The sequence below is a fragment of the Asterias amurensis genome, chromosome 21, assembly GCF_032118995.1.
Source record: "Asterias amurensis chromosome 21, ASM3211899v1".
NCBI classification, from domain to species: domain Eukaryota; kingdom Metazoa; phylum Echinodermata; class Asteroidea; order Forcipulatida; family Asteriidae; genus Asterias; species Asterias amurensis.
Window position 1 is genome coordinate 10292450 of NC_092668.1, and position 14302 is coordinate 10306751.

Below are 14302 nucleotides of genomic sequence, written 5' to 3' on the forward strand. Positions count from 1 at the left end.
CTTATGGATTGAGATGTACATATTCCTAAGTTGTTAATGTAACATATGAGCTTGTCATGGTAGTTGACTGATTGCTTTAAAAGTGTGGAAAAAACCTAAATTTTTGTCAGAGTTTATTTCCAGTTTTGTGTCTGCAACAAATAATAATCAACAGTCTCTATCATCCCCAAAAATAAACAATCTCATGTTAACTTAGACAAAAAACAGTTATTTTCACAACTGGGGAACACAGATCACATTTTCTTGATTCTTACAATGCTTTTTTTAAAGCTTATTAATACTTTTGTAAATCAATATAGGCTAATGTTTTTTTTTTAATTTTCCAAATGTACTTCAGGACCGATGATGTAATGTTTTTTAATTCTCGGTCTTCTTTTGTAGAGGGCTTCAAGAACAAATGTGAAGAAATGGGTCCCTGCGAAGATCCCCCAGCAGGCGTTCTTCCTGCTAACTCTCTCTGCCGATGGATTGTCCAACCAGAAGAATGCTGCCCTTGGGATTTTGGTCCTAATGGTTTTGTGTGTGAAGAGCGTAAGTCTTGCCCATTCACATCAACCAAGACTGTTGATATCTTAAAGCTGCGCAGAGACAGTGGGATAGTCTCAGAACAAATACCTTTAACAAATAAATGTTTAAATTGATGGCAATTGTAAAGAGTCATAACTTGTTTGCATTCTCTGTACAGCAATATCAGCTTGCGGTGATGGAGTCAATACAGTGCAACTAGATTGTCCAGATAACTTGTGCCAGAGAGCAACATGTGAGAACCACCCTGGTGCTAAATGTAAGATCAGTCACTGTGGAAAATGCCACACTGTCTTCTACGACAACGATGGTAACAAGGTGGACTGTGGAAACAACCCTGTGGAAAGTGGTAAGACACAAGGGTGGTAACATGCACTTTAGAGCACAAAAATTGAGTTACATGTATACATTATTAAGTCAGAGTTTTAACCATAGCACTCGAAAAGTCAACATTTGTATACATGTACTACATGTAGTAACCAGTCCCAAGATAAGACATGTCCTAATCTCTTTATGAAATCGACCCCTAGTCTGTTAAATTATTTATTAGGTGGCTTTTTGAAATTTTGGTGTTTCAACTATGTTGCATACAGCTTTGTGAAAAGCATTTCAAAAAGACAACATTGACTCATAGTTTTAATTTATTAATTTTAGTTTTAGTTGTTTTTTAAAACAATGCAGTTGTTTCAACCAAATTGTAACAGAAACTTGGGTAGGCCATTAGGTAGGCTCAAATACAAGACTTCATAAAAGTGAAAACATTTTTTTTTTTAGGAAGGGGCATTTGTTTTTAAAAAGATTTCTAGAGTTAAATTAAACTTAAAACCAGAAGTGATTAATCAAAAAAAAAAATGACTGTGTATGAACTGGGTCAGTGAAATTGACCTCGGGGTCATATCTTTCAGGTCACTTTACTCTGAAGACCAGAACTACATGGTTTCAAAATAACTTGATTCTGATCTTAATACTTCTTTTCAGATACATACTGCCCACGAAATGAATGGGGGCGTTGTTCAGAACCTGCGTGTCCCATCCCCATACTACCTCTGCCTGGGTTGATATTGATATGTCCCAGGTGCTTCTTGGACTGGTGTGATTCTTGCAAGGCATATAACTTTGATGCAGAGTTTAAACTAATGGATTGTGACAAAGAATCTTGCAAATGTACAATGTTAATTAAAGGTAAAGCTTTAAAATGAGGTTCAACATGATTAATACAGAAAATACCCGCTTGTCTTGTTCTCATAAATAAGTTCAGTCGCAACAGTTACAGTGAGTGAAAGGGAGCACGAGCAGACAAAGTTTACAATGGTTTTGGAAAGAAGAGGTGTGCATCTTTCCAATAGCAGTAAAATAAAACAAGGGTGCTCTTAATTATGCATTGTCTTCAAGGTGGAATGAAAAGATCTGGAATGCCAAACACCTGGGTACCTTATTGTTGTGTAAAAAAAAGTGTTTTGAGTTTAAAGACTAAGCTGCAGAACCCAAAGCCAAGGAATTTCATGCTATTGTGGCATAAATGCCAAGATTTAGCTAGAAACAAGTCCCAGTTGTAAATACTTTTGCTTTAATGGCAAAGCGGAAAAATAGATTGAAAAGAAGGTGGGGCACATAATTCTCTTTTGAACACAAATCCCATCCATAGAGAAGGCAGATCAAACTCGGCCAAGCATTTGTGGGTCAGACCTAACAAAAAAACAATTAATTAGTGGTGTTATTGAGGATTAAAATAAATTGAAGAAAAATGCATCAACATATGCACAAAAACTAATCCTCTGCACTAGCTTTTCAAATTTGTGGCAAAAGAAAGGTGTTTAGGAACTGTACAAACACAACACTTGAGCTTAGACATCAAATGAAAGTTTGGAAGAAAACATATTCATGTCTCTTTTGAATATAAAAAAAAGTCTTTGAAGTCCTTTTTGTCTTTGCTTTTCTTCTCGCAATAACTGCTTGAACTACTTTCATCATTACTGATAAAACATCTTTGCCTCCTTGATTTCTAAGTCATTGTGATATTCTAAATATTGTATATTTTGCAGGTACTGAACAACCAGCTGATATTGAACAACCAGTGGTTAGTGAACAAGAAGATAGTGAACCACCAATAGTTATGGAACATTCAGTAGATAAACAAAGTGAGTAGAAATCAAAGATGCAAGAAAGTCAGTGTTAACGACATCATGTTTATAAAACAGCATCTTTCTCGTTGTGGTGTACACAATCCAGTAGGGCACACCAAACTCATCCAAAAAGTAGGAAAACCAAACTCCGTCAAGCACTGGTGAATCAGTTGTAATAAAAACCAATCGATAAGAGAAGTGTTATTGAGGGTTATCAAAAGATTTGTAGAAAAAATACATCAATGTTCTCTCAAAAACATACCCCTTGCACTATAGCTCTGCCAACTTGTGGCAAAAGAATAGTGTTTGGCACTGTAAAACACAAAACTAAACATGAGCTAAACGAAGACGTCAAATGAAATTATGGAAGAACTTACAAGTCTTCAATGCCAAGTTATTGTTTCCGAACAGACATCCTTTTTGTCAATTCCCTCTTTGCCTTTTTCTTCAAAATAACTGCTTGAACTACTTTCATCATTATTGATAAAACATCTTTGCCTCCTTGATTTTTAAGTCATTCTGATATTCTAAATATTGCAGATATGGCAGGTATTGAACAACCAGTTGAAACTGAACAATTAGTTGAGAGTGAACAACCGTTAGTTATTGAACATTCAGTAGGTGAACAAAGTAAGTAGAAATCAAATGTGTGAGAAACTCAGTGTAAACGACATCATGTTTATATAACAGCATCTTTCTCATAGTCTAAATGACAACACACCACACCTAAACCCAGTGTATTAATGAAATATTAGCCTTAAGTTGGAAACATTAGTTGGGGCACACAATCCTCTTGGGGACATCAAACTCATCCTAAAGTTAGGAAAACCAAACTCGGTCAAGCATTGGTGGGTCAGATCTAATAAAAACCAATCGATTAGAAAAGTATTATTGAGTTTTTTTTGTTTTTTTTATTGTAAAAAATTACATTAATATTCTCATAAAAATATACCCCTTGCACTAGCTTTGCAAACTTGTGGCAAAAGAATAGTGTTTGGAACTGTAACACAAAACTAAGCATGAGCTAAACGAAGACATCAAATAAAATTATGTTAGAACTTACAACATACCAAACCCTCATTTGAATATGAGTTAAGTCTTCAAAGCCAAGTTTCCTTTTGGAAAAGAAATCCTTGTTCTAAACCCTCTTTGCTTTCTTCTCATGATAACTGATTGTACTGCTTTTATCATTATTATTATTAATAAAACATATTTTCCTCCTTGATTTCTAATGGTAGGTATTGAACAACCAGTTGATACTGAACAACTAGTGGATGAACAAGCAGGTGTTGAACCACCGTTAGTTATCGAACATACAGTAGCTGAACAAAGTGAGTAAAAATAACAAAGATACGAGAAACTTAAAGTTAATGGCCTTTGTGTTGTTACCTCGGCAGAGTCTTTCTCCTCATAGTAGTGAAATATTCGCTTTAAGTTGGAAAAATCCAGAAGTTGCAAAACTTTTGTTCTGAGACTTAACTTAATTGACACCAGGGAAATAATCTCTTCCCGTAGGCCAAAACTATTGTGTTATGGGCCAAGGGCAAAAATTAGAAAGAACATTAGTTGCATGGGCAGACCATTTAAACGCCTTGGGGCACACCAAACCCAACCAAAGTGTGCAAAAACAAAACTCTTTCCAGCAATGTTGGACCAAAACCCCCCCCCAACCAAAAAGAAAATGCATCACAAGGATTGATGCTTTCACAAAAAGAATTCTCTGTTTTTGCAAATTAATTGCGATCAAAATTATATCGTGGAAGAACTCTCTTTTGGATTGTTTTGAAGTATCAAAAAGCAAAGTTCTGAAGTTATTTTGTTAAAACAAATTTAAAACCCATCAAATTTGGCAACCGTCTTTTCTTTTTGTAGTGCATGCTTTCATCATTATTTTTTAATTTAGAATTTAAGCCGACAGACAGCATCAATTGTCCAATTAATTGTGTTATTCTAACCTTTTTCTATATTATCCCTCTACCATGCTAGACTGTGCAGCTGTGAGTTGCATATCGCCATTACTCGCGCTTCCCCCTCTGTGCCGATGGATTGTTTTACCAGGGGAATGTTGTGCTAAGAATTTTGGACCTGATGGTATAGTGTGTGAAGAACGTAAGTTTTCGTCATACTCTTGTGTGATTTTCTTTTTTCTCCCCTTACATAAGGCCTTTGTTAGAACACCTTGTTGATGATTGTCATGAATAAAAGGTTGGACAAAGTCTCTCTGCTATACAACCGAATGGTAACTTGCCAGAAGTATTAAAAACCGAGATGGGCCTCAAGTTCTTTAAAAATTAGGAAGTTTATCCCGTTTTGGGTAATAAAGTAAAAACAGCTTGCACTAGAACCAATATAATAATAATAACAAAACTACTAGGTTCGTCATGCATTTATGGTCATGTCCGTCTTGCAGTGATGCTCATGGCGCTACAACATTGAAACCTTTTAACAGTTGTGACAAAGTGTGAAAGATTTAACCTTGCTCCACCTAAGGGGCAGCCTATCAATGATGTGGCATTCAATACCAAGGTCTAACTGCTCAACTGTTATATTTCAGTAAGAAGAGAGGAAGTGTCTGTTCACCCAATATAAACCACATAAGAACTTGTAAATGCCATTAATGTTTTTATATTTTATTTTTGTTACTATTTTTTGTTTGTGGTATTTTTCAGCTCTTTCTGATTGCCCTATTGCTGTGAGTGTCCCAGAATCCTGTCCTGATGATCTGTGTTTGAAGGCAACTTGCGAGAGTCACCCTGAAGCTAAATGTATCATCAGTCGTTGTGGAGGATGCTTTACCAAGTTCTTTGATGATGGGGGCACAGCCATTGAGGAATGCAACAAGGATTTTTCCGGTAAGTTTCTGTTGAAGCAAACTGAATTCTAAAATTTCTTTCAACAGCAACCCCAATTTGTTTTGGTTTTTATGTTTTTATGTCTGCTTTCTACAGTTTTTTGGTGTAACAAAAATGAAATGACTAAGTATCTAGGGGAAAAGATGACTCTAGACCATATAAATAGAGCCCAAGTATTTTGAGGTATCAGTGCAACTCAGTTCTGAGACAAATTATGGTCTTAGAACTGCAGTCCATTTTATGACTTTTGTTTTTACATACTATAGGTCAAATTCGACAAATGAGCAGTCAATTTCATTCCCATGCCTCTCCAGTTGTTACCGCGTTTCAAATTCAGAATTCGGCCATTCAATTACGTTTTGGGTCGAGTCGAATTTCTTTAGCACTCTGTTCAATTTAGCGTAGCGTCATTCTTTTTCGTGACACACACGCCTCAAGAAGCGTCTATGAATTTGAATGCTGCTTTAATGAATTTTTAAATTGAATGATTATTTTGTTAATTCGAATGACGCAACATTACATTTGACTAATCCCAAACGAAATCGAATGACCCTTTTGATGAGTAGCATTCGATTTTGTGCGAAATAGAATAGCTTGGTGGTTAAATTGGCTGCTCATTTTCCGAAACCGAAAACCTATATATGGTTTAGTTGCAGTCTGAGTATTCTTTATGACAATTTGCTTTCAAATTCTACACCTAATAGATGGACCAGTAAAAAGTTAAGAAATAAAGCTAATAAGATAGACAAGGCTCCTTGCATGTGGTATTAAATAGCTTTGTTTTCTTGCAGGACACATAGCCCAGTCAAGTGGAATGTTTTCTGTGTGTTTCATTTATATAATTTACCACTCTATTGTAAATAATTATGTGCTTTAAGAGTTCTTTCTGGTTAAAGGCCGCTGACACTATTGGTAATTACTCAAAATAGTTATGAGCATAAAACCTTACTCGGTTACGAGTAATGAGGAGAGGTTGATTGTATAAAACATTGTGTTTTGGAAATGGCTCCGAAATGAGGTCTCGAAATCAAGCATCTGAAAGCACATAAGTTTGTGTGACAATGGAGTTATTCTTTCATTATCTCGCAACTACGATGACCAATTGAGCTCAAATTTTCACAGGTTTGTTATTATATGCAATTGTTGAGATACACCAAGTGACAGGACTGGTCTTTAACAATGACCAAAAGTGTCCATGTGTCTTTAAGTTTGGTGCAGTTTAAATAGGCCCTAGTTGTTGTTTTTAAAGTGTTTTGTTGATTTGTTTACAGATTTGATCACCTGTCCACCACTACCAGATTCCATGTCTTGTATTTCACCTCCTTGTGCATACGGGCAACATTGTAAAGCATATCCAGACGCTATTTGTCATTCCACTTACTGTAGCATAAAGTGCGGTCTTCCTGAGATATTCCATGATAAATACAACAACGAGATCAAGGATTGCTCTATTGGCAAGTGATAGTTTTTATCAGTATCTTATTGATTGAGATGTACATGTTCCAAAGTTGTTAATATAAACATGAGCTTGTCAGATGGTAGTTGACTGAATACTTTAATAAGTGTGGACAAAAACTAATTCTATTTTAAGAGTATAATTTCAGTTTTGTGTCTGCATCAAACAATGTTCAACCTTTATTTTCACAACTGGGGAACACAGATCATATTTTTGCAATTCTTTTCATGCTTTTTTTCTTCAAGGTAATAAGCATACTTTTGTATGTATCAATCAATATAGGCTAATGTTTTTTTTTTAATTTTCCATTGTACTTCAGGACCGATGATGTAATGTTTTTTAATTCTCGTTCTTCTTTTGTAGAGGGCTTCAAGAACAAATGTGAAGAAATGGGTCCCTGCAAAGATCCTCCAGAAGGCGTTCTTCCTATGTTCTGCCGATGGATTGTCCAACCAGAAGAGTGCTGCCCTCGGGATTATGGTCCTAATGGTTTTGTGTGTGAAGAGCGTAAGTCTTGCCTATTAACGTCAACCAATGTTGTTGATATCTGAAAGCTACGCAGAGACAGTGCGAAAGTCTCAGAATAAACAGCTTTAACAAATAAATGTTTAAATTGATGGCAATTGTAAAGAGTCATAACTTTTTTGCATTCTCTGTACAGCAATATCAGCTTGCGGTGATGAAGTCAATACATTGCAACTAGACTGTCCAGATGACTTGTGCCAGAGAGCAACATGTGAGAACCACCCTGGTGCTAAATGTAAGATCAGTCACTGTGGAAAATGCCACACTGTCTTCTACAACTGCAATGGTAACAAGGTGGACTGTGGAAACAACCCTGTGAAAAGTGGTAAGACGCAAGAGTGGAACAATTCACTTAAAAGCATAAAAATTGAGTTATATTAAGTTTAATTTTTCAAAAGTTTGAGAGTTAAAAAACCCTCTTTACTTTAGGCCCATCTTCAAGATGTTATTAGTATATTCATCAATGTTTAATGCTAGACTAACCCTTCCTAACAGTTGGGTGAGGACAAGCCAGGTGAAGTGATATTTCCTCGAGACGTCTCCGTCATTGAATGTATCACACAAGTTTTACCTGTTTGAAAACAATTTCTCTTCTTGTAAAGCTAGCTGCTGCCTTCCTTCATTGTCCCCCAAAAGCATTAACCCCTTAAATAAATTAGAGCGGATAGCTATAAACGTGTTGTCTGCATGGGTGTACATACATATTTTAGAACACAAATTCAGTTGGGACTGCATGGTGTAGTGTCGATGCCATGGAAGTTGGGAGGCATTCAACCTTTCCTAGGTTTTGTGAAGTTGACCTTTATTAAAACTTAAAGGCAGTGGACACTATTGGTAATTGTCATAGCCTTCACAGTTATTGTATCTCAACATGTGCATAAAATAGCAAATCTGTGAAAATTTGAGCTCAATCGGTTGTCGAAGTTGGGAGATAATAATGAAAGAAAAATAACCCTTGTCACACGAAGTTGTGTGCGTTTAGATGGTTGATTTCGAGACCTCAAGTTCTAAATCTGAGGTCTTGAAATCAAATTCGTGGAAAATTACTTGGTCTTGAAAACTATGGCACTGCAGAGGGAGCCGTTTTTCATAATGTTTTATACCATCAACTTCTCACCATTACTCGTCAACAAGAAAGGTTTTGTGCCAAATTATTTTTTGAGTAATTACCAATAGTGTCCACTGCCTTTAAGAAAAGTCCCATTAACTCGTCTTAACACGAAATGGTCTATTATTTTGCTGAGTATAGGTCGCTCTTTGATACTGAGGTTGTCATCTTAATGTTTCTTTTCAGATACATTCTGCCCAACAAACTTTTGGGGGAGGTGTGCGGAACCTGCGTGTCCAATTCCCCCACCACCACAGCCTGGGTTGATATGTCCCAGGTGCTTCTTAGACTGGTGTGATTCTTGCAAGGCATACAACTATAATGCAGAGTTTAAACTAATGGATTGTGACAATGAATCTTGCCACTGTACAATGTCACAAGGTAAAGCTTTGCATGAGGTTCAACATGAATGGAATCATAAAACCAATAACCCCTATCTCTCTTTTCATGAACATGTTTCGTTGCATCACTCACAGTGAGTTAAAGGGAGCACGAGCAGACACCGTTTATAATGGTTGCTGGAAAGAAAGTGTGCATCTTTCCAATAACAGTAAAATAAAATTGCTATTACGCGTTCTCTTCAAGTTGGAATGAAAAGATATGAAACGCCAAACACCTGCCCTATGGTGCTGATGAAAAAGTGTCAAGTTTACAAATCAAACTGCAAAACCCGAGACAAGGGAATTTCACGCTTTTGTGACATAAATGCCACAGCTTGGTTTTATTTGTGACTGGGCTAAAAACAGTTCCCAGATACCAATTCTATTGTTTTAATGTCAAAGTGAAAAAAAAAAGAAGGGAAAATAGGTGGGGCACATCATCCACTTGGGGACACCAAGAGCAGGCAAACCAAAGTCGGCAAAGACCAATGTGTTTGACGTTTAACAACAAATTGTAGAAAAGGTGAATCAATATTTTCACAAAAACATATCCCTTGCACTTGCTTAGCCTTGCTCAAGGCAGTCGCATTATTCGCTCCGAAAAGACGCCACTGTAAACCCACCCGTTTAGCGTGTGCGTGGTGCGTGCCATCACACCGCATGACCCACCCGTATACACACTGTTGCATCGTACGACTGCTGTGCACACAAGTCATCTGCACTCGTACCACTAACCGCATTCAGAGGCCGTCAGGCCGACAGCCTTGTCGGGTCTGTAACTTCCGGGTTTAATGTGTTGTATTGAAAAATTTCCAATAGTGGAAAAAACTGGGGGGGTTCTCGGATATGCTAGTATGCAGCCATGAATATGTATATCTTTCGTCAGACCTATCAGACAACACAGGATGTGAGGCAGATGAATTATTCATTTTGACGGCCAATCACGCACACCTATCATGCTTGCTGAGCGTCCTCGGTGGTGGTGTGTGATGTAGACATGTCTCATCTTTCGCGGGCATTATGTTAATGAGCTGACCGTGGGAACTCTTCGCTTATTGTAGTAATGAGGTCAGTGGCTTCAACACATGCGGATAGTGTACAGGGGCATTGTGTCGTGCGATGTTACGCACAGTGAATACGGGTGGTTTTTATACAGTGGCGGTCTTTTCTCGGAGTGAATCATTCGACTGCCTTGAGCAAGGCTAGCACTTGCTTCGCAAATTTGTGGCAAAGTAATAGTGTTTATATTATTAGGGTCTTCAAAGCCATTTTTTTCCGAAAAGACATCCTTTTTCGCCAACCCTATTTGCTTTTCTTCTAAAGATAACTGCTTGTACTGCTCTTATCATTGTTGTTATCAATAAAACAGTTTTGCCTCCTTGATTTCTAAAGTCATTCTAAGGCATATTGCATATTTTGCAGTTATTGAACAACCAGTTGACAATGAACAACTAGTGGATGAACAAGAAGATAGCGAACAACCAATAGTTATGGAGCATTCAGTAGGTGACAAAAGTGAGTCTTTCTTTTACTCTAAATGACAACATAACAGTGGTTTTTTTTTATATGAAATGTAAGCCTTAAGTTGGAAAGAAGTTAGAAAGGAGTAAAATGCAGAAGATACAACCTTTTGAATTGAAATATATGTTTTTCCGACAAAATGCCACAGCTTATACATCTATTTGTAATTCAGCAAGAAATAATTTATTCCTGTGAGCCATTCTAACGGGTGCCCATATGGGTGTGGGTTATGGGAATATTCCCGTTATGGGGCCTATATGGGCTAGACCATATTGGCAAAATATATCGAGTGACTCATAAATGGGTATTATATCAGGAACATATTGGCAATCTCATATGGGCAGAATTCATAAGGCCCCTATGGGTATACAGTTATTAATGGTTTTTTATTCATCAATATTTTTTATAAAAGGGGGTAACAGGTGGTCAATCCCATTATGGGCAGAATATGGAGTTGCCCATGTGGGCAGAATAAGCAGTAGCCCATATGGGTATCATAAGAGGGAAAAGCATGGACTAGCCTGTATGGGCAGTAGGCACTGGCACAGGGTTTCTTTTGGAAAAAACTGTGGGCAAAATATATGCAGTGACCCATATATGGGTATCATTTGGGGAACGCATGGGCTAGCCAGTTCGGGCAAATAGGCATCATTTAGGGTATCATTATTTTGGGAAAACTGTGGGCAATCCCATAATAATGGGAGGTATATGCATTAACCCGTATGGGTTCCACATGGGGAAAACATGGACTAGCCCATATTGGCAGAATAATGCAAAGCCCGCATCGGTATAATGTGACGAACATGTGGGCATTCACATAAGTGGCTGAGTAAGCAAAGGACTAATGAGTAAAGGGAAATAGTAATGGAAGGACCCATACATGTATGTGCAGAAAGGCATACCGGAGTCATATTGGAAAGACCTGGGCCAAGATGATTAAAAGAAAGACCTCAGCTCAGCCGTGGGGGACCGCGGCCATTAGGGCGTTGATATCATTGCTTTGATAAAATTTGTTTGGTTTAGCAGATGTGTTCTTAAGTCTATAGTTTTTTTAAAATTTTGTTAATCTTTTTGTAATCAATTTTTTTTGTTTTTCCTTTAATTTTATTTTTCCAAACATGAAAATACCAAAATAAGGCTATCTCTTGTGGTCAGTGATTTGAAAAGGTTTATTTGGTTATCGCAAATGAATGATCTTTGCAAGCTTGAGGTAGAATATGCAGTTACCCATAAGGGTACGATATGGGTAAGACGTGGGCACACCCATACGGACAAAATTCATATATTTTGAGCGACATTGTATTGAAATATTTGTTTTCATAATTTTTACAATGATTTAGTGAAGTTTAGCTTTTTAAAGTTGTTGTTGTTTTGTATGATATTCAACAATAAGACGTTGTCTTTGAAGCATGCTAATTAAAATAATCTGTTTTTATTGAAAAAACTGTTATCCGTGATCATCGTCCAAACCTTCAGTTTCAGGGCTAAATATAGTACATGCATTGTGGGAAAGCATTATAAACTCCATATTAAAAAGGACTAGTCTCCTGTATGGTGTTGAACATGTTACTTACTCGGGTAAGTGCCGAGTATGCGGTGCCAACACACGTCGGTGTATATGGGTAAAAACCAAAAACAGTATTAACTATAAATTTAAATTTTCATATAGACTAACCTGCAACATTATATGTTGTTTTTTAAAAACTATAACGCTATCTGGGCTAGCCCACATTGGCTCCCATATTGATGTGCTCCACACACATGAACCCCTCACATTGGCCCAGATTGCCCATACGAATCCCAGGTGAGCCCAAATGGATTAACCCAGGGGTTTTGTCCCATATTGGTCCCCATTATGTGCTCCACCCAAATGAACCCTACACATGGGCCCAGATTGCCCATAATAATCCCAGGTAGGCCAAAATGGGTTAACCCAAGGTTTTCCCCCAAATAGGCCCTATATGTGTGCCACCCACATGAACCCCTCACATTGGCCCATGTGGCCCATACGAATCAGAGGCAGGCCCATATGGGTTTACCCAGGTTTGTTTTTCCCAAGATGGGCCCCTGATGTATCCCATAGGGGATGTGTGGGCAAACCCATACAGGGGCCATATTAATCTAGGGTGCAGGATCCAGTGGGGGCCCTTATGTGGCCCATATAGTTATAATAATATAACATCAAAGTCTATACAGCGCACGTATCTACCAAACAAGGTACTCATGGCGCCGAGTATATACAAATTTTCAGAAAGATAACTGCAGTGATGAATATTGAGTCCCAATTAATTCTTGTAAGTGTTTACAAGGTGCTACGGCGCATACAGCAGCCACAGCCAGGAGCACCGGGGCGAACCCCTTCTCTTTCCGAAAACATGCGTTACACAACACATGGGACCAATAGCTTTACGTCCCATCCGAAGGACGATCACGGCTTGGGATTCGAACCCACACTCTGCTGATCAAAAACACCAGAGTTTGAGTTGGTGCTCTTAACCGCTCGGCCACGACACTTCCACTTCCACATAGGGTACCCCATGGCCAATATATTAACCCATATGGGTAATATAAGTGGCCCAGATATTGGCCCATGTGTATCCTAGAGATGGGGGCACCTAACAAAATCATTAACCCTGACGTCATCTAGCATACTTGGACCATTCATTCCTCAACCTTTCCACAACTCTTTTGGAAACATGCGCACAAAGTAAAATTTCAGAGTAATGTCTAACTAAACGGTCTCCAAGTTGTTAACATTAAACTCATCAATAGAGATGTTAAACTCATTATTATTCCTCAATGAATCTTGTTATTCTTTGTTTTTCATTACAGTGATACATTGAAACAATGAGTCCTTATCCAGTCGAAGACTTCAGACATCATGATTGTTTGATGAAGATTTAACAAGACAACGCTCATCCATTGATTGCAGTTTTTGTTCTTCTTTTTGTTTCATTCAAATACATTTGTAAATGTACACATTCAAAAACTTTCTATGCGGAAGGGTTGTTTTAATTCAGTATCTCACTTGATTTTATGAATTTTTGGCTTTATGACTCTCGTTCTTTATTTAACGTGCATTGTTTCGAGACTAGATTATTTTACCATTTGAAGACTATCTTGGGGTCTGTTATAGTTATAAGACACTTCTTTTGAGTAACATGACAATATTTCGGGATAGAAATTGGGCGAGACAAGACTTTTTCAGACAACTTAATTACCCTTTTTGCTGTGAAAAAACAACCTGGAAATCAGACATCTTGCTTGATTAATTAGGAATTAAATGTAGTTTCAGCCATCAGGGAAACAAAATATAGGTTGGAGTTGGGAAGGGGAAAGGGAATGTGGGGGGGGGGGCATGTCCCAATCCCAAAATAGCGCTGACACCAAGGGCATGACAATAAATGTCCCATGGTCTGCGAGTCGTGCATATATGACCTTCAAAATTGTAATCTGATTTCATATTCACTTAATTATGGAGATCAGGAACAGAACTGAAAAAGGGTACACAAGAGGTCTTCCTATCATGGGGACCGGGCTAAATGGTTCAAGTAACATTGATTCTGAGGGAGGGGAAAAGGGCAAATTGTTATTATTCACCTGACTGCATCATCACAATAATGTTGACGCTGCGGCCATTTAGGTTTAGCAAGTCCCTGCGTGTTATAAATAAAAACCATTGTCGTTTGAAGCAGTTTGACTCAAAAGAATTGTGAGCACAGCAGATGGCAGCCACGTGTATCATTGTTGCAAGGGGTTCATAAGATATTGACTTCTCAATGAGCAAGCAAAACAGAGTACAGAAGACACAA

General features: G+C 37.8%; 1 protein-coding gene across 1 annotated transcript; it reads left to right on the plus strand.

Moving 5' to 3' along the window:
* Positions 1-389: 389 nt before the first annotated feature.
* LOC139953145 (uncharacterized) lies at positions 390-14153 on the plus strand. The gene is made up of 14 exons (XM_071952566.1): positions 390-531; positions 686-874; positions 1504-1707; positions 2568-2663; positions 3189-3278; positions 3887-3979; positions 4635-4757; positions 5318-5500; positions 6772-6954; positions 7320-7463; positions 7618-7806; positions 8776-8970; positions 10392-10484; positions 13323-14153. Exons 1-14 carry the CDS (start codon positions 408-410, stop codon positions 13331-13333), a joined length of 1917 nt encoding a protein of 638 aa, XP_071808667.1. The 5' UTR covers positions 390-407; the 3' UTR covers positions 13334-14153.
* Positions 14154-14302: the final 149 nt, after the last annotated feature.